The sequence below is a fragment of the Podarcis gaigeae genome, assembly GCF_964106915.1.
Source record: "Podarcis gaigeae genome assembly, chromosome: 6".
Classification (NCBI taxonomy): Eukaryota; Metazoa; Chordata; class Lepidosauria; order Squamata; family Lacertidae; genus Podarcis; species Podarcis gaigeae.
The window spans coordinates 33,861,067-33,889,054 of record NC_139682.1 but is presented as its reverse complement, the minus strand read 5'-3'; the positions used below and the strand labels follow the sequence as shown (position 1 = coordinate 33,889,054).

At 44.2% G+C, this 27,988-nt stretch overlaps 1 protein-coding gene and 1 long non-coding RNA gene across 7 annotated transcripts in view; one reads left to right on the top strand and one right to left on the bottom strand.

The window, feature by feature from the left end:
- LOC310847881 overlaps window positions 1-27,988 on the top strand; it is a 256,151-nt gene that overhangs the window by 169,729 nt on the left and 58,434 nt on the right. The gene's annotated exons all lie outside the window — the stretch shown is intronic.
- Window positions 20,334-27,988, bottom strand: part of NGF (nerve growth factor) — a 58,141-nt gene continuing 50,486 nt past the window's right edge. For 4 of the 6 annotated variants that reach the window (XM_083746062.1, XM_083746061.1, XM_083746063.1 and 1 more), the window contains one exon: window positions 20,334-21,232. In XM_083746062.1, the coding sequence (XP_083602188.1) occupies window positions 20,489-21,220 (732 nt within the window). In that variant the 5' untranslated portion in view covers window positions 21,221-21,232 and the 3' untranslated portion in view covers window positions 20,334-20,488. Of the gene's footprint in view, window positions 21,233-24,167; window positions 24,301-27,988 lie in introns of those variants that run through there. The other 2 variants (XM_083746059.1, XM_083746058.1) reach the window with 2 other exon arrangements.

The following is a 27,988-nucleotide window of genomic DNA, read 5'->3' as shown; positions in this document are numbered from 1 at the left end:
ACATCTGCTGGGCGGTTTCAGCCAAAGCCAAATAACATTTTAGCAGATCATCACTGTTCTCTAGTCTGCAGGTGTTTGGCCTGAAGCTTGTCCAAGTAACTTGTTACAGTTCTCGTGGAAGATCTCTTTCTCAAAATTCCTTAAGACATGTTCTTACCATACCAAACGTCCACAGCCTTTGATATGCACGGTGATCTGTGCCACAAACAGCAGTGCTCATTTGAAGTGCCCATTTCCAATGGGGGGGAGGGGAATGCTCAGTGGCCAGTATCAAGTAACCAAGGAGACTACAGTCCTCCTGCAAGGTGGAATCTCACACCTTAGAAGCTTCCATGACTTTCCTGATCCAGGTTAATTGCTGTTTTGCTCCACAAAGCACCTGGATCTGATCATTCATTTTCATTAACAAATCCTGGCCAGCATTTCTGGAGGCTTAAAAAAAAATATCATGAGGAAAGTCCCCTGGCAGCTAAAAGATGCAAATTGAGGGAGAAGCACCAAGTGAAGTCTAATTTCAGATGTAGTTCCAGGAAGCTATTAGGCATGTTACACAATGTGTCAGGTGCAGTTGGCAAATGAGTAGACAGGGCAGGGTGTTCCTTTCCCTTTAATCTCCTGGTTAGGCAGGTAACTGCAGGGTGAAAAGGCAGCATGTTCACTGCATGGGGTTTTCACCCAGAGATGGCATTTGGCTTTCTTTAAAGGGCAATAAATTTTGAAGCACTGTCCAGGGCCTGGTAATCTGCTTCTTTACTTCAGGGCAAAGGAATACTGTCAGCTGGGTAATTACTATCCATGCATTAATTCTTTGATGTTGCAAAGGCTCAAAAAACTCATTACAAAGAAAACTGATGAGAAGGTGATTCCCCTGGTTAGAGATAGGATGCCCTGCTAATCCCTACCCACTTCTTCCTACAAAAAAGAAAATGGCCTGCTTTCATCACAGGGAACAGGCCTTTAGGTAAACAGCTAGATGTTCATAGGTCTTTAAAGAATTTCTGCTGGTTTCCTCTGACTGTTTTTTAATTAATGCCCCCCATTGGGCTCTAAACCCAGGAAAATTACCAGAAGGAGGCATTTACAGGGGAGAATTGTCTCACACAGGACAGATTAAGCAGCGCTGGTCCCTCACAACCATTGTGAAAGTTCTTGACTTCTGAGCATCTCCTGAAGTTCTACAGCACAGCAAAGGGCCCAGTGAGAAGAACTCTTTGGACTTGCTTCTGTTCAGCCTGCTTGCTGAACATCAGGTCAACAGCTCATCTAGTACAGTGTCCTGTTCTCACAGTGGCCAACCAGATGCCTGTGGAAAACTTGCAAGCAGGACCTGAGCTCAAAAGCACTCTACCTTCCTGCGATTTTCAGCGAATGGTATTCAGCAGCATTCCTGCCTGCCACTGCATTGTTCATTCTCCTGTTGCTCTCGTCCCGGCAATAGTGGTGATGACAAGGAAAAGCAGTAGATGACTCTGCCTGAATGCTCTTTGGTTCTTTGCCAATCATGTACTTAGAGAGAGGGAGGCCCATGGAGAGGGTCTTGTACAATGACCCTCCAATACCTGGAGCTGGCCCTGCTAGAAATAAAAGTCCTATGAAGAATGGTCAATTCAGCATAAGGAACAACAACAAAGCTGGCATGCATCTGTCTCAGCAGACAATGGAAGAGGAGCCTTTGGGGACGAGGTCTAGCTGTTGGAAGATTGCAGTACCTGCTGTGGCTGTAGAGACTGATGTGGGAGAGACATGTTTTGTTGCATCTGGAACAGATGAATGTGTCCGCTTGTGCTACTGAACAACAGCAAGAAGAAATCATTCAAAGTCTTCGAATATTATACACATCCAAAAATAACAACTAGTGAAATATTTCTTCTAATATAAACCCAGTTACAACCAGCTAGCTTTAATCATATTGCCAACAAAGACTTCCTAACCATGAAAAAGAATGAAAATAACAATAATTTGCGCAATAATCCTTTGTCTTCAGTGCCTAGGGTTGTGTGCAAGAAACATAGTACCTGCAAAATATGCCACCTTCTGTTAAGACATTGCTTACTTTTTATAGTTTTGATCACAAATGATGCTACTAGGAAGCTGCTGCAGGGGTGATCCATGGCATTTTGCTGCCTGAGGCAAATGACATGATGCCACCCTCACATTCTACAGACTGGCATTTGGGTTTTAATTCAATGCTGGTGACAGGACCAGCATACCACGCCTGGGAGCAGCAGGCCAGCTTATGGGCTGCAGGGCAGACCAAGTTAGATGTTTCAGAAGGAACGGTGCAAGCCTGCAACATCTACCACCTGAGGTGAATGCCTCACTCTGTCTAATGGTAGGGCAGTCTTGAGCTAATGTCTGCTTCTTAAGTAGATACCATCAGTTGAGCCCTTGTGCTGTACCTTGAGGAAAGTTGTGTGTGATTAATGAAGTGCAGGCCTGTGTTCACTTGCATTTCTGCTGTTGAAAATTATCTAGCAAGAGCCCACAAGGAGGGATGATTTATATATAAACAGCATCCTGTTGATAGGTGGTAATGGCAGTGGATTTTTACAAAGAACTTGTTAAACATTATATAGCACTTTATGCCTTTGAGCTATACCAGTCACAATGAAGTTTCCCCCCTCTTTCTTCAAAAAATGCAATGCTCAGTGGAGGAAATCAGACCACTAATTAAATTATTTTGAAATGGAAGAAAGTAAGCTGTTTCCCTTGGAAACTGTCTTTTTTCTTTGTTTCTGCCTTAATCAAAAACAAACACTTGTTGCTGCAGAGGCAGCTCACCCCAGTGATGCAAGCAAACCAAAGAGAGGGATTAAGTCTGTTTTCCTTCTTAATGTTGGTCATATAAAAGTGATCCCAAGATATTAGAATTTTAAGTGTCTCTTATTTCAACTTTACCAGGCCCTTGATGTCGGGAGCCAACAGGGCTAGAGTTCGGAGACTTCAGATCCTTGCTTTCTGCACCCCATGTGGTGAGCTGCCCAGGGCTAAACAGCTCTGAAAGTTCCATGGATTATGATGCAGTGACACAGCCTGACTCAGAAAGGCCCAGGCACTCCACTGCTTTCAGTTCTGAAGGCTTTCAGCTCAAGCCTGTACTTCGCTTGAGTGACAAGCAGCTTTTTCTTGACTATATCTTCCCGACTGCTCAAGCTCACTGTACGTGTGCACAACTCACTCTGTTGTATGTCCAGTTGCTCATCTGTGGGATTTCCCCTCAGGGACTGGTCCTTCCACTTGCCTTTTGTTTAGGATAGCCACCTATACACTGCCATCCCAAAGACAAAATACAACACACACGCAAAGGATAAAAGAAGACACAGATTTGCATAGCACTATGATGCTCAAGTGGTGCTCCTCACTTGCCTGACATAGTTTTGATGTTTACTTTTTAGTTAGTATACTTTTATGATGTTAGTGTACCTTTTTGTTAATTTTTACATATATTGTATTTAAATACAGTATTTAAATTAAACACTGTTTAGTTGTATTTTAATGTTGTTCCTCTCATTGGGATAGTGTAAACAACAAAGAATGGGTTACATAGGAGCCAACTCATAAAATATTGTGCACGGTATCATATGATTGATTATGTGGGGTGGCGCTTACCTAGGCCCCCCACAATATTTTATTCAAGTTGGCATCCCTGGCGGGTTAGAAATAGTGCATGTAATAAATAAGAAGTGCTTTAAATGTTTTGTGTAAATGTGGCCTCTATCTGAACACACATGTTGTGCAGGGCTGGATTAAAAATTAGGCTCCCATTTTTTAGGCCTTTAAACTTCCCAGCTCAGCCACAAAGCTCTCTGAGTGACCTTGCGCCAGTCCAGCTCTCTCAGCCTTATCTTCCCCAGGAGGTTGTCATGAGGAAGTCAGAAAAAAAATAGATGCATGTATGTCTGCATGCTACGTTGATCCCCTTCCCTTGGAGGAATGACATCATTTCTGACTTTGCTGAAGCCAGGAAAAGAAAAAAAGTGGTTTGAAGAAATGCATGTAGTGAATGATATTTGAAGGTTTGGGGCATGTGGTGTTCTTTTTATAATTTGTTTGATTACTTCTATTTATTCAATTCTTTATTGTAATATGAAGTGCATGCAATTTGGACCAGGCTTCCTCAAACTTGGCCCTCCAGATGTTTTGAGACTACAATTCCCACCATCCCTGACCACTGGTCCTGCTAGCTAGGGATCATGGGAGTTGTAGGCCAAAAACATCTGGAGGGCCGAGGTTCAGGAAGCCTGATTTAGACCTTCCATCCTCTCTGCCATAATCCCCTCAGACCTCTAATCTGGTCCTGACCATACATATGTAAAACATTTTTGCCTTGTTAGCTTTACCACCAGCTATTAGCCTGAGTGCTGTCAGGCATGTTGCCTCCAGGTGAGTCCTCCCCTCTCTTCTCCATAATTTGTGTTTATGGAGGGCAGCAGAGCCACCTGGTCCCAGCTGTAACATCTATTCACAGAGAACTGGGCTAGGCTAGATGGAGGAGGTACCCTTTGTTTTGACATCTGTTATCCACACAGCTATATCATGCTGCTGCAAGTGAGTCCACCCCCCTCCCCTTATTCCTGTTCTTGAAGCTCCACTCCACTGGAGGCCAGTCTTCTGAAATGCCTCCAGGAGAGATCCCAGAGAGCCAGGATGACATAATTGCCACCCAGAACCTGGCCTCTCATGGATGAAATACTGGCAGATCCACTTATTGGGATGGAAGGCTCAGTGCCTCTCCCTGTGCCCTAAGGGCATAGCTTTCCTGCTTTCCCCAGACGTGGAGAACAACAAGTGCTTCCAAAGAATAGAAGTCAGCACTGGCACAATTGGATAAGAGCTCAGCTCTTCAAGGAGTCTGTGCCAACAGCAGTAGAGGCCTTGCCAGCCTACGTAAAGCCTCAGCTCTCTTGGCTGAGACATCCTCTGTAGCTCAGCCAGCAGGGCCCACTAGGAGCTGCCCAAGGTCCTGACCTGCTTAGAGAGACATGTTTTGACGTTGCCTAGACTTGCCTTGGCTATGCCTGACCTATTTTGAAGAGACTTTGATTGTTACTTCCGCTTTCTCTGTTAACCCCAAGTGCTGGGAGAAAGTCATTTGCTTTGGGTCTAGGAGGAGCTACATTGAAATACTACTCTGAAACTGTCCTAAGTACACATTGTGATAATTTTTGAATAATCATATCATCTGGCCATTGGCAATGATTCGCACATACCTTCTTTTCACTATCAGTGATGTAGAGTTATTCTGCTTTCCTGACCTTTCTGTAAGCTTGGAATAATGAAGGCTTTTCATATTGTCAGGGAACCTTTTAACTTCACTTTTTTGCAGCTGATTGATAGTTTACTTGGGTTAGTTGTTGAATTTACTGGAGGGCTGGGAGACCTGTTGTTCTTTGGATGTTGTTGGACTCCAAACCTCATTGTCCACAGCCAGCAGGGTCAGCAATTAAGGATGATGGGATATGTAGTCCAACATCTGAAGGGCCACAGGTTCCTGAGCCCTGCTTCAGTGTTCTATCTGTTGCCTTCACAGCTTTCTTTTCTTTCTCTAAATTTTGTTATTGCTAAACACATTGAAAGCCATCAAGTGATAAGGTGAAGTCAAAACGTTATAAATAAAGGCCATAACAACCCAAAGGGTGGGAGATTCCATGGTGGAGAAGCTGCCACTTCCAAGCCCTGGTAGCTTGTGTTGGCCAGAGCAGAAGAACGGGAGCAGCTTCTTCTTTCTCATGGTGTTGTTGCTGTTCTTGTTTTAAATATTCATTTGACTGAAGTGGAAGGAAATTAAACTTTGACAGCTCTAGGGCTAGCATAGTTTTGTAGGAACTTGTGGAACAAGGGGGCTTAGGATTCTCTGGGTCCACAGTCTCCCCTGATCCCCTTCCCCCACCGATCACCCCATTTCAACCTCCAACATGGTGGGACAGTGATAGTGTCCCAGGAGCAAGGAACCTTAGAAACGTAGTTCTTCAGGATGCCTATAGACTCGGTCTCCAGACTCAGTCTCAGTGGTATCATAGGGTACTCCTCAGCCTGGTCTCTGACATAGGGCTTTAAACGTATGGTGTGACCCATAGTTGAGTGTTCTATGAACACCTATAATCTAAACACTGGGCTTGCTTTTTCCAGAAGGTCATTGCATGTAAAGATGCTTCTTTTTGCCTTTGGACTCTTGCCTCAGAAGCAAACAAGTCTCCTCCTTCAGGTATTTTCATTTCTAACAAAACTGTATTTGACTTTGGCAGCAACGAGTCAGGGAGACGGCTTTTGAACTTTAAGCTGTTGCTGTTAATCAAAAACGAAAGGGGGAAAAGGACTGGAGATGATATTTGCCAAGAGAGGCATCGCTCAGCACACAAAAATAAAATAAAGAAGTCTGTTAAAGCAAACTCAGCTTGCATTGGGAGGGGGACAAATTTAGGATGAAAAGTTTCCATTTTGGTCCACTGGTGGGATATTAGCATCTGGCTGTTGTATCATGAATTTTTGGTACTAGAAAAACAGTTTGATGGGAACATGGAACATGTGGCACTCTAGGGTCAATGGAAGCTCAAATCAACCCAACTTGTTGCTGCTATTTATTTTAGGAGCGCTTCCAATAATATGGCTTAGTAGTACTAATACTTGTTTTGTGCATCTTAAACAGCAAAGGGAAAAAAAAGAAAGCTATCACTGCCACATAGCTTGCTCTGTTCTGTGTACAGAGAAAACATGGAGGAAAAAGACGGAGAAATCAGCAATATTATGTGTTTTTCAAATTTAGAAGTTTACCCCCTTGTTGAATTACAGTGTAAACTGTTGCGTCTCCAGCCATCACGCTCTGATATTGTGAAATAAAAATCTAGAGCAAAGTTTCCTGCCTCTGCTTTGCCAATCATCAAAATCCCAAACTGGTTCAAGAATAATCATCACTCATAACAAAAACAGGACATATCAGCAAATCATCACCAGCACAAAGGATGAGGTTGCGCCCTTTGTGGCTGGAATCCAAATCGTCTGAAATTTTAAGTTCAGTTGCTTCTTCTCTGCAATTTTGACACAACCTTTGTGGGAGCCACTGAGGTATAGGCCAATGAGGAACCGAAAGATTCAACCCTCAAAAGTGTGTTGCAACATTCAGCCCTGACAGGGAGAAGCTGGGGAGTCACGAATGACAGCAATTCGGGAGTTGCAACACTCTGTACCAGAGGGCACATACATTGTTTGTGTATTCACAAGGAAGACTTTGGCATCTGGAGGTAGCAAAGCACAAGATGGGCAAATCTTAATTGGCCACAAGAACCCAGGCAGCAGTTTTGAAACCTGCTTTATTGTGAAAGCTGGATAGGTAGATGGGAGAGTAACTATCTGAATAAGAAACTAAAAATTAGTAAAAACACACTAACTAAAATGCACAAATGCCTACCATTAAAACAGCTATTGTTAGGAGCTTAAGTAAGGAGAAGCAGGTTGGGTAATAGCTATTTAAAACATGCTCAATTTTTTGGTATTTCATTTGAACTCACCTGGAGCAGCACACCTCACTCAACGTTTCAGGAGCAAGATGTTAATCCATGGCTGATTAAACTATTATAATTGTGCCTCCTTTCAATCCATTAATTGTTTGTTCTTGGGCCTGAAGCTCTGCCGAAAGTCTCACAAGCCTGCACAATGTTCCTGGTTTTGTATTCAGTTATACCTTGAGATCTGAACATTTCAAACAAACACTTCCCTAATGCAATACATGTGCCATTGGAGAAGAGCTTAGGATTGGATGTCTACTGTATAGGACTCCCCACCCACTAAATATTCATTTTCAGACTCTGCATGGGGTCCTGCATTGAACTTTGCTAACAATACCCTGATAGTGAGAACTAAATCCCACATTCTTCAGAGAACCCGCTCAGGGCAGGACTAAAATCTGTGGGGAAATCACTGTGTCCCCAAGCCTGTTTTACCTTCATAATGCTAATGCAGGGGTTGGGGTGCATTTGTAGAAAATTAGTGTGCTGGAGGTGGCGCTTAACCTCTATTCCTCAGTTCTGCCCCCCAATGTTAAATATGTTTCTTCCACAGCCAGCCTCTGAAACCAGAAGCAATTCTGCTGGTGGTGTAGGGTAGGTGGTAGAGAGAGGAAGGAAGTGCCCATGGAGAGGTAATTGCTTGGGTTAAGTGCCTCTCACCCTGTGCACAGCCAGTGCATAGATCTTTCCCTCTAAGTGCCTCCTTCGCATTCATGTTATCTTGGCAAATGTTGGTTTTGGAACACATCTGCCAAGAGAACATCTAGTTCCAACCTTAGACAGGCATTGCAGTGATTTAAATCGGAAATATTACAACAAATGCAATTGTACAAATGTTACATGCAAAGGTAAATGGTGTGTAAAAATTGAAGCTACAAATATTTGGTGTGTGTGTGTGTAGGATACACTGATCACTTAAGCCTAATTTTAGAAAGACATATGTCTCGACTTACCTCTACACAATTCAGTTCAAGGCTTGGACTGTAGGTTTAGGTCTGGATTCTTTGCTAAGCAAAATAAACTATTTGCAGTTAGCAGACATGTGAAGAAACAAGTACACAGATAACTACTCAAATGTAGAAAGAATGGTTTTGCCTATGCTTCACTGCAATGGAGCTGATATTTGCCCCTCTCTGCCCCCTCTTTTTTTGCCTGGGGTCATTTGAGGTTTTTGTGGGACTTGCTTTAGCTCCATCCCTTTAATAACTACATTTCCTTCTCCCTTTATGATGCCTGGTTAGACCCATTTCTTTTCCTTTTTGTCCTCCCAGAACCTTCTCAAAACTTTACTTGAAAGTTGGTCTTCTTTAGTAAAGATCAAAACATCTGATTCTCACAAAAGCTTGCAATAACCAGTGTGCAGATGTCATGAAAGAGAATCGTACACAACAAATTGCTCTAGATAATCACCCCTTTGTCTGCTGCTGCTTCTCTCCTCAAAACGAACACATCCTAGGAAATTCTCTTAAATGTGGCTTCAAAAAGAACTAATTATTTTATGACTGAGCCCAGAATAGGGAGGATGTGGTCTGCAGTGGAGAGAAGGAAGGCTGTGGTTGAGGTCTTATAAACCCAAGTGCCCTTGTTCAGTACCAATGTTCACTGGTGAACCAAATGTTCTGATGGAAACACTTTGTTGAGCAATCCATATCCAGATGGATCCAGTATCTCAAACCCAACAGCCAGTTAATTTATGTTGTTGTTGTTTAGTTGTTTAGTCGTGTCCGACTCTTCATGACCCCCTTGGACCAGAGCATGCCAGGCACTCCTGTCTTCTACTGCCTCCCGCAGTTTGGTCAAACTCATGCTGGTAGCTTCGCGAACACTATCCAACCATCTCGTCCTCTGTCGTCCCCTTCTCCTTGTGCCCTCAATCTTTCCCAACATCAGGCTCTTTTCCAGGGAGTCTTCTCTTCTCATGAGGTGGCCAAAGTATTGGAGCCTCAGCTTCATGATCTGTCCTTCCAGTGAGCACTAAGGGCTGATTTCCTTTAGAATTAATAGGTTTGATCTTGCAGTCCATGGGACTCTCAAGAATCTCCTCCAGCGCCATAATTCAAAAGCATCAATTCTTCGGCGATCAGCCTTCTTAATTAAAATTAATTTATAACCTTGGGGAAAATGGGGCTGCAGGTACAGGCTGGGAATCAAGAGGAGAGTCAGTTAGAGGTGTCTTCTTGGTTCAGCTGAGGCTGCAACCTCCTCAATGCAATGAAGAGGCTGGGGATGAGCATGATACGCTCTGCCCTCCTACCACCATATTTGTTACCCTTCAGCTTGTTGAATGTGACTCTCCCTGCAGGGGGGAACCTTCTGTATCTGTGACAGCTCCCCACATTGGCATTCCAAAATGCAAGGAGAGGCTCCATGGATACAAAAAGCTCCCCCTGCACTGTGCAGACAGTAATCTTCCATGAATGGAAGGTGATGAAAATGGCATGTGTGGGCAGAATACAACCAACTCATTCTGTCAGTGCAACATGTCTGCTGATGGAACTTTACCTCCTTGCCCTGTACCCTACCCAAATATCTTCTGGAGGACTGGAGAAACCCCAATAACATATTTGGGGGTACAAGGGGAAAAGAAAGGGAGGAAGTTCCATTTTGAAAGTGTAATGAGTTAGCTGGATACTGTCTTTTGCATGTGGGGGCTGCCCTGAGCTGGTACACTTATCTCTGTTGACTCCTGTCAGGAATGAACCAGCTCCAAGTGAAGGTTAGCAGCCAAGTGTAGAAAGCAGCCATGAACAGAGAGGCTTAGATGTTATTCAGGCAGGGGAGAGCTGGAAGCTGCAGACTTCGGCTCTTCCTGACCTTAACGGGCAGGCTGATCAGGCAGTAGCTGAGAGCGGGCTAGAACATGGCTACAACTAACAGGAAGCACAAATAGGCAAAAATAGACAGCCTCTCAGAACAGGAAGAGGTTGGAGCTGATCCACTAAGTCCAAAGAGTCAGCGAATGGGAGGGCTGCTAGATAGGAAGCAAAACAAGAGATGTAATATTTTCTGTAGACGCCAGAAGAAGTCTTCAGAAGGGTCATCTTGAGTAATGATGCTCGAGGCTTGGTCAGAGCCATCCAGAGCTATCTGTTTGTTTTTGCAATAAATCCTTCTTTTTAATTACCCACGCCTACTGTGTTATTAAGCTGGGAACCTGGATTCCTGACACCCCCCACTCATGTGCTTACATTTCCATTTTTGTCATTTCCGAAGAACTTTAAGTTGATTTTAAAAGTCCTCCCCCCCAACTCTTATAGATAATCTTGGCATCTGCAGTGTTGTGTTAGGCTTGGGTATGAGAAGTTCAGGTTCAGACCTCCTCAGCTATGAAGCTTGCTGGGCAGCACTGAGAAAGTCATTACTTCTCAGTCCTGTCTCTCATCATTATCAGAAGAGTAAAACACACAGTCACCATAAAAAAAAACACTTTGAGTGGTTTACAGGACACAACTAGTGTGACTTGATTTTCTTAAGCAGGTTTTGGTTAAAATTCCCGATTGTTGTTTTAGCCCTTTGTAAAATAAATAGGTAACATAAAAAGGTAATTTTTTTTAAAAAAAACACCAACCACACACACACACACACACACACACACACATCATGTGAGCATTCTGAAGCAACATGTGGATTTACATAAATTCAAAATCAAAATAATTATTCAGGTATTCAAACTCTGGGCTATTTATGAAATTCAGTGAAAGTTTCTATAGAGAACACAAGAGCTCCTGGAACAGACTGAAAATCCATATAGTTTAGCACCCTGTTTCCTACAGTGGCTAATGAGATGTGTTCTCGAAGCCCATAAGCAGGGCAAAAGACAATTGCTCACTCCTGTGGTTGCTCCCCTGCAACTTGTACTTAGAGCGATTTTTAGCCATAGTCTCATTTTATTTATTTAACAAAATTCATATACCACGTGTTTGTAAAAACAAAACAAAGTTAAACCTACAAGCACTTTATGAAAAGAATAAAAGAATTAAACCACCAGCAAAAACAATTATCCTCTATTAATTTATATAACCCCCTTCCCAAGCCATCTGAAGGAGTGGCCACTACCTCACCTGGTGGCAGTGAGTGCTATAAATTAATTGTGCCTTGTGTCACAAAGTACTTCCTTTGGGCTGTCCTGAACTTTCCTCCAATTGATTTCACTGGAGGAATCTGGAAGTAAGTTTTCTCAGGCATGCTTTGGGGACCGCACAGCTCTATATTCTCTTCCTGAGGTCAGAAAATCCCCCTTTTTTATTATTCATCTGCAGTCCTGTCTTGCATCTAGCTTTCCCCACACATACTTGCAGGGGAATCTCAGTAGTTTTTGCAATTGCTGAGTTACATCATCTCCAGTCTGGAAAACAACAGCAACCCAGATGACATAGCATGAATCCTCCCCACACATTTCTCATTCTGAGTTTCCCCACTTTTCCTCTTGGCATGGACAGATGCTGTTCCACGTGGTCAACACACCGCAGGAGTCATTCACAGCTTTGCTGTGCATGTATGCTAAACCCTGTCTACACATGAATGTGGCTTAGAGTGACTAAATGGCAGCTAAGAAGTGTCAGATCTGCAGCACTACTCATTCTGTATTCATTTAACTTTTGCCTTGTGACAAATAGGCTAAAAGGTGTGAGTGGAGTGGTTTTATGCAAAATCTGTCCATGAGCATCATTCCAAATACAGAATATTTGGAACACAAGCTTCTGGTCTAGTTTGTGCCAGAAGTTTGGAAATTTAGTACAAAACCATACCACTTCTTATTCTTTTTCCTTGCTAGCTAGTTCACCTGTGACCCCAGGGCTTATCTGTAAGTACTAATTCACCTGTCTGGAAATTAAAATTTATGACTTTCTTAAATACAAAGAACATTGGGTTGAATGTAAGTCTTGACTTTCAGACTTATTATGACAAGTCTGCAACAATCTACCCATTACCTGCTACTATTGTGTGAAATTTTTGTGTTCAGGCCAAACTTTCTACCTAGTTAGGAGCACACTATTTGCAAACAACGCTTGCTACCTTTTAATTCTTCTCAAAGGATAATCCTCTGCAACCCAAACATTTGTATCATCAAAAGAGGCTGGCCCATTACAAGATATTGCTGTACTGTTACATTTATTTATGTTGTCTTTCTCATTGGCTGAGAGCAAGATGGTGACGAGGTTAATACCAAAGAGTTAAATTTGGGATTTGGGATTCCAACAGGGAATGCGAGGATATCTAAAAAGATGCAACTGTTTTATATTTTCAGCTTCCTCTGAAGTTCATGATTTAATGCAGATGTACCGCAGAAACAGTCTCTATCTCACTGCCATGGGTGCAGGCAAAAGAGTACATCTCATTTATTTTTTTAAAGTGGGATTTTATAATGTTGGAAATATTTGGTTAAGAGTTCAGCTGGGCAAGAAAGGATGACTGGTGATTTTAACAGACATCTTCTGCAGATGAACTTTCTCTCTGGAAAGAATATGAAGAGTAGGTGGAACTGGAAGCAGTCTGAATCGGCTGTGTGCCCTACACATGTGGGTCCTCTGTTTAGTACAACAATCTGGAGAACAAGCCTGTGTCAGAGTTCCCAAGCTCTTTGAAGAGCCGCCAGGTCTTGCACATGTTTCCGATTAATACAATCTGAAGACAGCACTGGAGCTGTAGTTTTCTCGTGTCAACCTGAGGCTTGGTAAACAAACAAACAAAAAAAAAACTCAAGCCATGCTAGGACTGCATTTCTTTCCTAATTCCAATGCATTAAAGCTCCAGACTTGGAAGCTGGTTTGCATACCTTCCATCAATTTGGAGGATCAATTTAATGCTCCTAAGTATTTTAGGTCATGCTTTCATGGTATCTGCAGGTGAAAATGCCTTTATCCTTGAATATATGAATTTCCTACATTGGTAGCATCTCTTCCTATTATGGCTGCCCTCGCCTCTCCCCCTAATGTTTCCTTTTCATATCACACTTTGCACACAACTTCCCCTTCTGCAAAAGGCAGCCTTCATTAAGTAAGAAGCTACCAACCCTTCAACAACATAACAAGGTGCCATGCATATATTCATTTTACTTAGCTGTTGAGACAGTGGCTGCTCCAGCCCACCCTCAGATACTCTTTCTTGGCATTCATTACCTGCCACTAGAGGGTGCTGAAAAGCAGTGATTGCTTTGTCTCAGCTCCCCAAGTCAGAAGCTGTCTCAGAGGGCCAAATTAAATGTTGTTACAACCCTAGTGTGGGAGCTGCTGAGAAGCTCTTTCACAAGACTGTGCTCCATGCAGGAAGCCTAGTGTTTGAAAAGCACCACCCACTACATGCACCACCCAAATTGTATGCTTAATCCTGTCGAAGGCTGAGCCTTAAAATTTCAACCATTTTACTTTTTCAGCCATGTCCAGGGTCATGTCCCAGATTCAGCTTCAGGGGTTTGTGACAGCCAGTGAATATTTCCTTGGGCAGGTATTTCTCTTCCTTCCAGTACCTGTCTAGACTACAGGCAGACATGCTAAGCTTACCAGTTTGCTGCTTGAAATGAACTGCCTTTGCAGTTAAGCATCCTTGCCTGTGATTTCAGTCTGGAAGCTGACAAGCAACCCATTACATGAGCAAGTAAGCATGTCAACAGATTCACTGGCAAGGGATATTGCAGTCTGCTGTACTAAATTTTCTTTATACTTTGGGAATGAGACTAACAAAGCCATAAATGGAATAAAGTGAGATTGTTGCTAGGATTTGCTGGTGAGGAAGGGCGCCAACTGGAGTGCCTACCTAAGGGCAGTTACTCTTGAGTAAATGTCTAAGCATGTTGCTTATTATGGCAGGCTGAGAGATGCTTACTGACAAAATAATTCCAGTCTGCTCTTTGCATGTATAAACTACAAATACTCAAAAAGCAGCCCATGAGTACAAATGAGCTAGGAGCAATAGATTTATCCACCTTGTACTGGAAAGAAAAACAAGGAGGGAGAGAGAGAGAGAGAGAGAGAGAGAGAGAGAGAGAGAGAGAACGAACTCGTGCAGAGCTGGAACAGGTAGCACAGCCAAGAATGCACACAAGTGAGTAAGCAGAATGTCATATCGGGCCAGGGAGATTAAGGTTCATCACTCAGCCAAAACCCTTACTTTTACATTAGTTGTTAAATTACATCCATTTCAGATTTCCCAAAATGCCACTAGCGGAGGCTGCCATTTTGTGACACCCCCCACCACACCTTTGCTGTTCAGAATGGGGCAATCTGGTAAATTTAAAAGCTTTGAAGCACTCCAATGAGCTGTCCCACCAGAAAGGTCTAGCCAACATGCAAAATATGAGCTGTGGTTTTACTCCACTGTCACACCCGAATCAGGGCTAAAATTACAGCCTTTTGAAACTTCAGCCTGAGTGTTTCTTTGAGAAACAAAATCATCTTGATAAACAATAGGAGTATAGCATCTAGATCAAGGGAAGTAATAGTGCCACTGTATTCTGCTCTGGTCAGACCTCACCTGGAGTACTGTGTCCAGTTCTGGGCACCGCAGTTCAAGAAGGACACTGACAAACTGGAACGTGTCCAGAGGAGGGCAACCAAAATGGTCAAAGGCCTGGAAACGATGCCTTATGAGGAACAGCTAAGGGAGCTGGGCATGTTTAGCCTGGAGAAGAGGAGGTTAAGGGGTGATATGATAGCCATGTTCAAATATATAAAAGGATGTCACATAGAGGAGGGAGAAAGGTTGTTTTCTGCTGCTCCAGAGAAGCGGACACGGAGCAATGGATCCAAACTACAAGAAAGAAGATTCCACCTAAACATTAGGAAGAACTTCCTGACAGTAAGAGCTGTTTGACAGTGGAATTTGCTGCCAAGGAGTGTGGTGGAGTCTCCTTCTTTGTAGGTCTTTAAGCAGAGGCTTGACAGCCATATGTCAGGAGTGCTCTGATGGTGTTTCCTGCTTGGCAGGGGGTTGGACTCGATGGCCCTTGTGGTCTCTTCCAACTCTATGATTCTATGAATAGAATAGAATAGAATAGAAAGCATCAGCAGCTGCACAAGGCACCTGCAACAGAGTTCTGATCCTGGGCCTGTTGTTGTTCAACATCTTTAGAAATGACTTGGATGAAGGAATTGAGGGGATGCTCATCAAATTCGCAGATGACACCAAACTGGGAGGGGAAGCTAATGCTGCACAAGGAAGAACCAGAATTCAAAATGAATTTAACAGATTGGAGAACTGGGTGCAAGCTAACAAAATGAATTTCAAAAGGGACAAATGTAAGGTTCTGCACTTAGGCAGGAAGAACCAGATGCACAAATATAGGATGGGGGACACCTGGCTTACTAGCTGTACTTGTGAAAAGGCTCTTGGGGTCTTGGTCGACCATGAGTCAACAGTGTGATGCAGCAGCAAAAAAGAAAAAAAGAAAAAGCTAATGCTATTCTAGGCTGCATCAACAGAAGTCTAGTGTTCAGATCAAGGGAAGTAATAGTATCACTCTATTCTGCCTTGGTCAGACCACACCTAGAATACTGTGTCCAGTTCTGGGCACCACAATTTAAGAAAGATGTTGACAAGCTGGAGTGTGTGCAGAGGAGGGCAACCAGGATGATCAAGGGTCTGGAAAGTAAGCCTTATGGGGAGCACTTTTAGGAGCTGGGTATGTTTAGGCTGGAAAAGAGGAGACTGAGAGGAGATAGAATAGCCATCTTCAAATATCTTAAGGGCTGTCACATGGAAAGAGGGAGCATGCTTGTTTTCTCCTGCTCTGGAGGGTAGGACTTGAAATTACAAGAAAGGAGATTCCAACTAAACATTAGGAAAAACTTTCTGACAGTAAGAGCTGTTCGGCAGTGAAACAGATTCCCACGAGAGGTGGTGGACTCTCCTTCCTTGGAAGTTTTTAAGCAGAGGTTGGATGGCCATCTGCCATGGCTGCTTTAGCTGAGATTTCTGCATTGCAGGGGGTTGGACTAGATGACATTCGGGTCCCTTTCAACTCTAAGATTCTATCATTCTATGACTTTGTGCGCTGTACAGCTTTGGGATCAGTAACTGGAAGCTCCTAAGCCAAATCTAGCCCTTGGAGGCATGATGCTGGATGAAAGAGGATCATGGAAGGGAGCAGCAACTATATAAATGGGACATGCTGAAAGTATATTTGGAGGGGCAGGAGTTATGGACTTAACTTTCTTACAATTATTTGCCATTTTTCTTCCATCATGGAACCCAATGTAGTATATTTGTGGTTCCTAGGTGGCCACCTTTCCAGCCACTAACCAGACTGGCAGTAGCACCCAGCGTTGTGAGGCACAGCTGCAGAACCCCTCTCCCAACATCAGCATTGCTGTAGATGGATCAGCATTGATGTAGAAGGAATCCCTGGATGGGACTGGTGGTCAGGATGCTCAGGTACACTGTCACAAGCACGAGATTGGCTCCACCAGGGCGTTCAAGTAGCCTCAGCCACTGCCCTGTCCCAGCCCCAGCCCTATTTAGGTAAGCAGTAGTGGTGTCAGAAAGGCAGATCTGCTTCACCACACTGACCACTACTATCAGTAAGGTGATGGCTTCACATGGCTTCAGACCATACCCTGAGACTTATCCCATCTAACCTCCATTTCTCTTTTGAAACAGACTTTCAAACCAAACTAGCTACTGCCTAGGACCCATCCACCAGACTAGCAACGCAGCAAGTGGAAATATCTGGCAAAGCACATTTTTGTCTGAATTTGGACAGTTCTTGCTTACAGTACACGCATAAGAGCCAAGGATAAGATTGTGACTTGCTGAAAATACCAATGTGGTTGTAAAAGCTGGATTGCTGTTTCCTCCCCTCTAAAACACAACTATTCTTAGAACAGAAACACTGTCCTGCAGAGATCCTTTGTCTTGGCTGTGGGTGGGAACAATAAGATGGGAAATAAGTGTGCAAGTAGAAAAAAGGGAGCTGAAACTAGTTGCTCTCCTGAGTTCTGAAAGACTTTATAACTTAAAGAGTTTGTGTGATATTTATCTTGAACTGGTTTGTTGAACAGACAGCAGTTGCTTTTTCAAAGAAAACAAGAGAACTATGAAGGTTTTTATTCTTTGCAGCCCCTATGGGCTGGAACACACATTATAGGTCTAAGCCCAAAGGCTACACTGTGGAGGTCTTCAAGCTGAACAAGCTGTCTCTCCAGCGTGGGAGCAAAGGCACCAGGAAAAGAAGGGTTTCTCTTGGATTATATTACCTTAAAAATGGCCAAAATACTCTTAAAAAAACAAAAAACCTGTGTAAACATACTCATTTCCATCCCAATTATTAACTGGCAAAAGGAAGCCATCTGCGTTTTTACAGCTATGGTAGGAAGAAAAATGCTTGAAGGCCCATCCTTTTAAATAAAAGAAGATTATTAATCACAGTAACATTTTTGTCACCCAATCCATAAATGCTCTTGTACAAACAGAATAAGGTTCTTAACTTCTCCAGACAATCTTACAGTTTTTGGCTGCTCTCGCTGAAGCACTCAAGTTCATTTAGCCTCTGAGGACCATTCAAGCAATTAGTAATTGTGTGTGTTGCTTTTAAAAAGCAAATTACAGATGCAAACTGGTGGTGGTCTAGATCAGGGTCCTGGCATGACAATTAACCCTATGCTCCCTGTTATGGTCCCAATCTGAATTGCTTCCTCTTCCTCTCTATCCTCTACCGCACATACCAGCAATGTACAAATGGGAGCTTCTCCCCTCTGATGCAAATAGTGTCTGGGTTGGGACCACAAAAGGGAACAAAGGCTTAAAACCTTGTAACCCTGAATGTTAGGGTCCGACCCAAATCCCTCCACCCCTGGAACCTGACTTCTGCTAATTGCATGAATAGTGTCTCATTTAGTAAAAACTGCTGGGCAGTTTGAGTACCATTTTATTCAGAAGCACCAGGATGCTACATTCATAGATGCATTCCTAAATGCCATTAAGATTGTGTGCTTTATTTTGTTATTGTGACTGCAGAAAAAAGTGGGTGTCTGAAGCATCCACTAGAACTTTTTGTTTTTAAAAAAATTGGTCATGAACAGAGAAAGATTGTTTCAGATCTTCCCACCTTCCAGCCCTAAAAGCTTTGCATGATAAACTGTATTCAGGTTAATCCAACAAAACTGCCAATCAATTCCTATCTACATTTGTCCCAATCCAGCTAAGCCATTTTAGCTACTTATTAAGCAAAATGGATATTCCATCTTACATTATAAAGAGGATCTCAGAGCAGGTTGCAACATACAAATTTGTTGTACATATACCCACTGACTTGGGACTAAGACCATAGGAAGCCACCTTACAATGAACCAGAACATTGGTCCATTTAGCTCACTACACTGGCAGTACCTCTCCAGAGTTTCAGGCACTGACTGGCAGTACCTCTCCAGAGTTTCAGGCAGGATTCTCTCCTAGCCCTGCCAGAAGTTGCTGTGGATTTGACCTAGGATCTTTGGCATGCAAAGCAGATAGATGTTCTACCACTGAGCTGCAGCCCTTTGCCAATGGACATCATTAGGCATGTGCTGTCAGATAGTAATTCTATGTACAGTGGTACCTCGGGTTACATACGCTTCAGGTTACATACGCTTCAGGTTACAGAATCCGCTAACCCAGAAATAGTGCTTCAGGTTAAGAACTTTGCTTCAGGATGAGAACAGAAATTGTGCTCCGGCGGCGTGGCAGCAGCAGGAGGCCCCATTAGCTAAAGTGGTGCTTCAGGTTAAGAACAGTTTCAGGTTAAGTATGGACCTCTGGAACGAATTAAGTACCGTACTTAACCCGAGGTACCACTGTACACTTATTTGGGAGCATATCACATTAAAATGATGATGCATGTAATATTGTGCATATCTCATTATGCTGTGAACCACCCCAGGATCTTTGGATAAAGATGGTATACAAATTTATTAAAATAAATGAATAAAATCAGTAAGGCCTACTTTGGAATAAAAATAGACTTGACTGCATGTCCCATTGAATGCAACAGACAAACAATTCATCACTCATGTTAGTTTGAATGGGACTTCATTAGAACAAAATTGAGCATGATTAGGACCTGTCTTAATTTTAGCTGCAGTTGACCCAAATGAAATGTAGAAGACTGGTGGTTTCATTCCATATTACACACTAGATAATTTCTCTTATTATAAAAAATCTGCTCAATTGTTTCCTTTAAAAGGGCATCACCAACCAACTCAAATAAAAAGGTTTTTAACCTTCTAATATATGCATCCCCAACCTTCGGCCCTCCAAATGTTTTGGACTACAATTCCCATCATCCCTGACCACTGGTCCTGTTAGCTAGGGATGATGGGAGTTGTAGTCCCAAAACATCTGGAGGGCCGCAGGTTGGGGATGCCTGTTCTAATAGGTAAACAAGCACAATGAAAGATGGTGAAAACTGATGATTTTAAGTAAGCTTTGTAAGATGTCAGCTGAAATCTATGAGGATGTATAAACATGAAGACCACTATGGAATGACTGAAGGTGCAGAATTATGTATCTTCTGATATGTGGCCTGAATGAATGCAAATATTAAAATATCTGGGTTAGCTTACTTGGGTTTAATTTTGGCTTGGATGAGGAGCTGAAGGATATCTGGAATTATTCCAATGGACGAATATGACAGCTTTTGCTTTTTGTCTATTTCAAGACTATAGAATGTCACACACAAAAACTGCTGTTTCGTGGTAAATCAGGATGTGGAAGGCAAAACGGCAAAGTATTCCATTTTCAAAATCTTGCTATGGCAATCATGTTAAAAGGGAAAGTTGCGGCTAACAAAATTGTAAAAAAGGAAAGGAAAAAAAGCTCCTGTTTTAAAGGGAAAGAGATGCCATTAAAATATACAACACATCAGCAGTTTCAAAAGATTTTAATAAATAATGAGGATTCATTTCTTTACTGTATAAACTATAAATATACCATAGAGTCCTCATAACTTAAAATAATTTACAGGCTGAGGTAGGGGGCTGGGAGGAGGTGGGTATAAGATGGAGGGTTGGTCTATCTCAGAGGTTCTCTGTTTTCCTACTGATTACGCATACGCAGGCAGTGTCAATCCGAATGAAGCGCCAAGCTGCCTGCTTGCCATCCATTGTCAGTGCCTTGACAAAGGTGTGTGTGGTGGTGCAGTAGGAATTCCAATGCCTGGCATCAATGCCTCTGCACCCACTGGACACCGGCTTAGGGTCTCTGCACTTGGTCTCGAAAAAGTACTGTTTGTAAGGGTAGTTGTTATAGTTGACGTCCACCACCACAGTCACCTCTTTGCCTTTAATGTCTGTCGCTGTGGTTTTGTTGGCAACCCACACACTAACACTGTCACACACAGAGTACTCTCCTCGGTTGTGCACAGGGTGAGCTGCGCGCTTGGCTCGGATTGTCCTGTTCGTAGAGTCTGTGCTGTCTAGGAACTCCACACTCGGTCCATCCCTTGACAAAGGGGGAGGCTGAGTGCTGAACAAAACCCGAGGTGACTGGAACCTCCTCTTCTGAAAAAGCTTTGGATCCACTATGATGCTTGCAGCTTGCCCGGATTTCCTGTTCACTACCTTCCCAGTAACAGGCTGGCTGTGGTCTCTGTGCTGAGACGTTTTCATAATGTGGTGTGTTTTAGTCCGTCTGCTTTCAGAAATGCCAGATGTTGCAGGAGACCCCAGTGGTGCATTATCTTCAGTTTTTGGTGCTGCCCGTATGCCGATCAGAAATGCTATAATCAGAGTGTAGCACAGCATGGACATTACGCTATGCACCTAGGAGAGAACAGACCAGGAACATTACTGTGAGGAAAAAAAAAAGGGTGACATGCAAAAGGTTCCATTTCAAGCCTAGTCAATAGATATGTGCTGATAAGGCAGTCCCAATGAAAGTGCACTGTTAAAATATTTCATCTTCTTCGCGAAGGCCTTGCATGTGGATGCCAGATGTGGCTTTCCTCCCCACCCCTTTCAGAAAGACTAACTCACATAGCAGTGATGTGCTTCATAAAGTGGGAACACTAGGAAATCATAACTGGGTTATTGTTAATTCCTGTGGTTTTTGTTATTAGGAGATGACTTACAGAGCCATTGTTTGGGGGCTTTAATGCGGAGTGCTGCTCCTGGCAAGACTCTCCACTGGTTACATGGGAACCTTTGGAGATAGATATTTATCTATCTCACAAGAATTATTTTTTTCTCCTAGATTGAATGAGCCACAAAGATAGCAAACATGGCTAAAGGAGGCTTGCTTGGCGCCTTCGTTATACATCTTTAGATGCCAGGTGAAAATGTTTCTCTTCAACCAGGCCTTGAAGGGCTGATTAATATTCCATGTCCTTTTAAATGTGTTTAAATTTGAGGGAGAGGGGCTTATGGTTTTGTTTTCATTTTTATTATGTATTTTGTGTTTTTATTTTGCATTTTTATGCTGTGAACTACCCTGAGATCTTCAGATGAAGGGTGGTATACAAATTAAATTAAATTAAATTAAATATTTCCACAGGGAGGCCAGAACTGGTATATCTCCAAACAAGATACTAGACACGCAGTATGGACATAATCAGCTTCCTAAAAATATATCCAAATAACATGTAAGAAACTTGCAAAGAACTGATATACTGAATTAAAAACCAATATAAAATCCCTGACCTGACCATTAACCCATCTACATTTGTCAGTTTTGTCAGTAGTGAAGCATTAATATATTATGGTGTTTATTTATTACCAACACTTTGCTTTAAATTCCCAGTGCAGGTTACAACATGAAAAGACAATATTAAAAACTGTTTGGAACAACCTGCAGTCACAAAAGAATGGAGGGTCCTAAAAATATATACCTCAAATGTCGAAAGCCAGAGAAAAGAGTAATAAACAATTTAACCCACAATTTAGGCTGCTTAAGGGCATTGATTTCAGGGAGTTGAAATGCATGTAACTTGCGGTCACAAATGTAAACTGAGTAAATGTTGTCAAGATTGATTTCCCCTTTTTTTGTCGTGTTTTGGCTGAATATACTGAGTGGACAAAAGTCTCAAGCTCTCATAAGGAAATGGTTCAGACTCTGATACTAGGCATCAGTTGCAAAGCCCTCCTAGACAAGGGGCACTCATTAGCCAGACCTCTCTGGCACACCTCAAATCATGTTTAGACCCAGAGTGAAGCCCTGTGCTGTGTGGAAGGGAAGGGGCAGGTGCTTCTTGGGCAAGGGCAAAAGAAGCACACCAGCCATATACTGCAGGAATACGCAGGCCCCATTTCCCCAACAATTCAAATGAAAGTCAGATGCGTCAGGACAGCTCAAACGAGTTTTCTGATGTCAATAGGGATGCTAATGAAAAAAGGTTTGCACAACAAAATCCAGACACTAGCACATAGTAGCATCTCCACCTTTGTTGTTTAAATACAATCCCTTGGTATGTAACTCCCTTCTGAATAGGAAAAAGGAGGTTAGGGATGGCCATAAAATGCCGTTTGGGGTTAAATGCATGGGCAGATTTGCTGCTTTGAACTGTAGCAACATTCAAGAAAGGATTTATCTCCCTTCCTTTGGGTTTTTTTATTGCATAGTTAAATAGTATTAGGGTATTTGCTTCCACGTCAGCTTCCTAACATTAAAAAAATCAAATTGGATATTCTTGTTGATGAAATAGATTGACAGAGGAAAGAGGAAGGATTAAAAAGCAAGGACACAGGTCAGGTATGATTGTCACATGCAGTTTCAAGCTGGCACAGTTCTGTGCATCATCTGCAATGAGTACACTTCAGTATGGGGACCACATCAAAGGTCATTTCTGTTCTTCCATTCATAGGCCCTATAGCACTGTTGTTTCTTGGTAAGAAATTTTATTAATATTCACAGAGCATACTGTTCACAGATGCATCTTTCTTCAAGGAGAGCAATAATGCCAGTGGCAGGCATAGCTGGCAAGCATATCTCATTGTAAGTTTTATCAGGTAGGATTTCACAACGGCTTCAGCATGAAAAATTTCCCAGTTTTATCAACAGGGAGAAAATATAGTCTGGCATATGGCAATGCCAACTGGATAAGCTTCCATTGCCGTAATTAACTAATTGCATGTATTGCAATGTAATCATGGCTGTCCCAAAGCATTTTGTTGTCTGAAGAACAAGCAGAAGAACAAGTTTTGTCTCTCTCCACCCATTTCCGAGGTAACCTTGGTCCCCTCCCAGTGGTGCTTTGCCACAACTGGAATCCTGTTTTTTGCATCCTCCCCTCCCCTTTATCACTTTTCCATGGCAAAAATCAGCTTAAATACCAAAAGCCTTTAAAAGATCATTGGAAAGAATAATTAGTTTGAAATTGGTAGACTCATGTATCCTCCCTTTTATAAAATTCAAGGACACACAATTCACTGAAACGGTCTCGCGATCTTGTTTGATACTCTTTAAATTATTTCAAAATTGATCAAATGATTAAAAATCATTTAATGACTTCTACACACCCCTGCTTCTAATTTAATGACTCTGTTGCACTCAAAACCATAGTGGTGTTGACCCTGTATACCATTTCTATAATATATCCTTAATGGGTAAATTGGGAATTCTGTTAAGAAAAAATAATTGTGAATATGGAATAGGGGAAAGTATTTATTTGAGATGAATAAATTTAAGAGCATATTTCAATGTGCACCCCCCCAAAAAAGCCTTTAACATGTTGCTATACAGAATATTGAAGTATAAACTTACTGAACTCTCCATACTGCTAGAGCTGTTCTAGTAAAACGCGGGGCTTTCCTTTCCCAGTAGTAAAGTTTTGAATTGTTGATGAAATAGTAATCAGTTTCCTCATACCAATAGCAAAGCTCTTTCCCCCTTAGATCTTAAACACAAAATTATTAAAAGAAAGAACGTTTCATTGAGAAAGACTGAAATTGTTATAAGGTACCAGCTTGAAAGATCACTGCAAATTTCACCCTGATCCTATTTCTGTTTACCCAGAAGCCCCACTGAATGTATCAAGACTTATTTCCACATAAACATGCATAGGATCAGTCAGTTATCTATAAATGCACATAAAAGCTTGTGTTTTATATATCTATATCTATCTATCTCTGAAAGCTCCTTTAAATGTATTCAATCAGCAGAACAATAATAAGATAAATAACTGGTCTGTCCAACTCTCCACACACTGAGATACCTTTGTTAAAAAGGGACTTTAAAAACCATCAACTTAACACAATCCACACTACTATTAGGTCAGAATCAGCAACTAATGTACACAAAGTTCAAGAGGATAAGCCAAGCTACAGCAGAAAATAATTAAAACATACAGGAGACATTCTAGAAACATCTGATGGAGAAGACTGTGTCTGAGAAGCAAATCTGAAAGTCAGGCAGCTGAATCTTCTCCATTCAGCTCTTGCGCCACTAGCAGTTAGAAAAGTCCTATTGTGATGGCCTGGGATTCCGATTCAGAGGCTGAACCAGAGGAATCCCAGCCTGCACAGGAGTCCCCGCCTCCAGGGCCGGCTGAACTGGGGCAAGGCCTAGATTCTGAAGAGCCTGCACCTGTGGCAGAGCACCAGGAGCTGGCCCCAGGTGAAACCCTTCTGGCCCCAGAGGTGCTTGAGGACTCAATGGCTACAGGTGAGCCTCCTCCGGGGCCCAGTAACCCTTCGGCCTCTCCTGAACTACAGAGGCTTAGGGCAGAGAGGCGAAGGGAACTGGTTGCTCCCAGGAGGAGTGCTCGCCTTAAGGCCAGAGGAGGCGGGGCTCCTGGGGGCCGGGACCGCCCCTGGCCTTAGAAGAGGATAAAGGCCAGTCAGCACGGTCCCAGGTTGTGGGAGCAATGTCGTTGTTGGCTTCGGACCTTCCTGTGTTCCTGTTCCCTGCTCGGCCTCCTGTTCCGGACCTTCCAGCGTTCCTGTTCCCCGCCCGGCTCCCTGCCTCGGATCTCGCCTCTCTTCTCGTGAACTCTGACTATGCTCACGGTACCTTTCCCCCGGGACCAGCACAGTTTGCTCCCGCCACACCCGCACTCCCCCTTCGTTGGGGTGCGTTCGGGAAGAGCCAGAGGCCATGGCTGACCAGGCAGCTGCGCTGGTGGCATTGGCCCAGGAGAACCAGGCCTTGACTCACACCGTGCAGCAGCTCAGCAACGCGGTTACGGCACTTCAGCAGCGCTTGGATGCCCTACCGGCTCCTGGGGCCAACGCCCCGGCTCCTGGCAAGTACCCAGTGGCTTTGCCTGAGAAATTTGATGGGGCCCCGGCCAGCTTTCCCATGTTCCTTGCGCAGGCCAAGCTGTATATTCAGGGGGCGAGCCCGGAACTTCCCTGACGACCGCACCAAGGTGCACTTTTTGATTAGTTTGTTAAAGGACCAGGCGGCCAAGTGGGCGTTGCCGCTACTCAGGCAAGACTCCCCCTTGCTGGCAGACTATACGGGGTTTTGCAATCTTTTGGAGGCCGCGTTCGGCAACCCCCAGAAAGGGAGTCAAGCCAACCGGGCGATTTGGCGGTTGAAACAGGGCAAGTCCACGGTGGCCGCATACACCACGGAGTTTCGGCTGTTGGCACAGGACTTGACCTGGAATGACTCGGCACTGCGGGACCAGTATCTCAAAGGGCTTTCGGACGAGATACTGGACCAGCTGGCCACAATGGAACGCCCCACCACGCTAGACACTCTCATTCAACGGAGTCTACAGATAGACGACCGGCTGGAGGATCGTCGTCAGGCTCGGGGCCGCTGACACTTCCAGTTCTTGGCACCAGTTTCTTCCGGCAGCCCCACGGTCACAACTGAGTTATCGGAGGAGCCTATGCAGCTCGGGGCAGTGCGGCCATGCCTCTCCCCCGCAGAGAAGGTGCGGCGTCGGGAGGGGAATCTATGTCTCTACTGTGGCGGAAGTGGACATTACGCTCGGTCCTGCCCTGAGAAACGCCAGCCGCAGGGAAACCGCCAACCCCAGTAGCTGATGGCCCTAGCTACCGGGGGTCCCAAACAGTGCAGAATGGGCCCGCACCAATGGACTTGCAACACCTTATGGTTTCGGTACATTTATACCCTCCAGGTGGGGCGCTGGATTCTTACCCATGCTTTGGTAGATTCAGGAGCAACCCGTTCCTATATGGACGCTGCTTTTGCTGCCCATCATCAGGTGCCACTTCGGAACAAGCCAGAACTGGTCCAGGTGGAAGCAATTGACGGACGGCTTCTAAGTTCAGGAGACCCAGCCCCTGGTCCTGTGTCTCCAGCAGCACCAGGAGTTGCGAACTTTGGACATTGCCTCTATGCCCCGGTTTCCCCTAGTGCTCGGGATGGACTGGCTGGAAGCTCACAACGTTCAGATTGACTGGGTCAAACGGACTGTGCACTTCCCAGACCCATGTTCCCATGCTCAATCCGAGATGCTAGCGGCCGCGCCCACGGAGAGGCAGCACCCACGCTCCCAGCCGTGTAGCAGGACTACCAGGACGTGTTCGAGGAACGGGGGGCAGACCAGCTGCCGCCGCATCGGCCTTTTGACTGCGGCATAGACCTCCAGCCCGGAGCGCCCTTACCAGTGAGTCGCTTATATTCTCTAACAGAGCCAGAGCGCGAGGCTTTGCAGGACTTCTTGCGCAAGAACCTGGAGCGTGGGTTCATTAGGCCTTCCACCTCGCCTACCGCGGCACCAGTGCTCTTTGTTAAGAAGAAATGTGGGGAACTCCGCCCTTGCCATGATTACCGAGCCCTGAACAAAATTACCATCCCAGACCGGTACCCCTTGCCCCTTATCTCGGAGTTGCTGGAGCGGGTGCAAGGGGCACAGGTGTTCACCAAGCTGGACCTCCGGGGGGCCTACAACTTGATTCGGATCCGAGCCGGGGATGAGTGGAAGACAGCGTTCGGGACCCGGTACGGGCAGTTCGAATACCTGGTTATGCCTTTCGGTTTGTGCAACGCGCCTGCTGTGTTCCAACGCTACATCAACCACGTGTTCCAGGACTTGTTAGACAAGTACGTGGTGGTGTACTTGGATGACATTCTGGTTTACTCCCGTGACCTGGCTCGCCATGAGGGACATGTCCGGACCGTGCTGCAGCGCTTGCGTGAGCACCGTTTGTATGCAAAGCTCAGCAAGTGCGAGTTCCATCAGCGGTCTGTGGACTTCCTTGGTCACCGGCTCTCTCCAGATGGGGTGCAGATGGACCCTGGGAAGGTGGCAGCGGTTCGAGAATGGGCGGCACCTCGGAACCGCAAGGACCTACAGTGTTTCCTGGGGTTCGCCAACTACTACCGGACCTTCATTGCAGATTATGCTCATTGCACCACCCCGTTGACCCGGCTACTGCGCCCAAAGACGCCGTTTTCCTGGGACAAGGAGGCAGAGGAGGCATTTCAGGGGTTGAAGGCCTGTTTCCAGAGAGCGCCAATCTTACAACATCCTGACCCCTCTTGACCCTTTGTGGTGGAGACCGACGCCTCCAGTACGGCTCTCGGTGCCATCTTGTCTCAACAGAATGGACCTGAAGCGCCACTCTTACCCTGTGCCTTCTATTCCCGCCAGCTCCTTCCAGCGG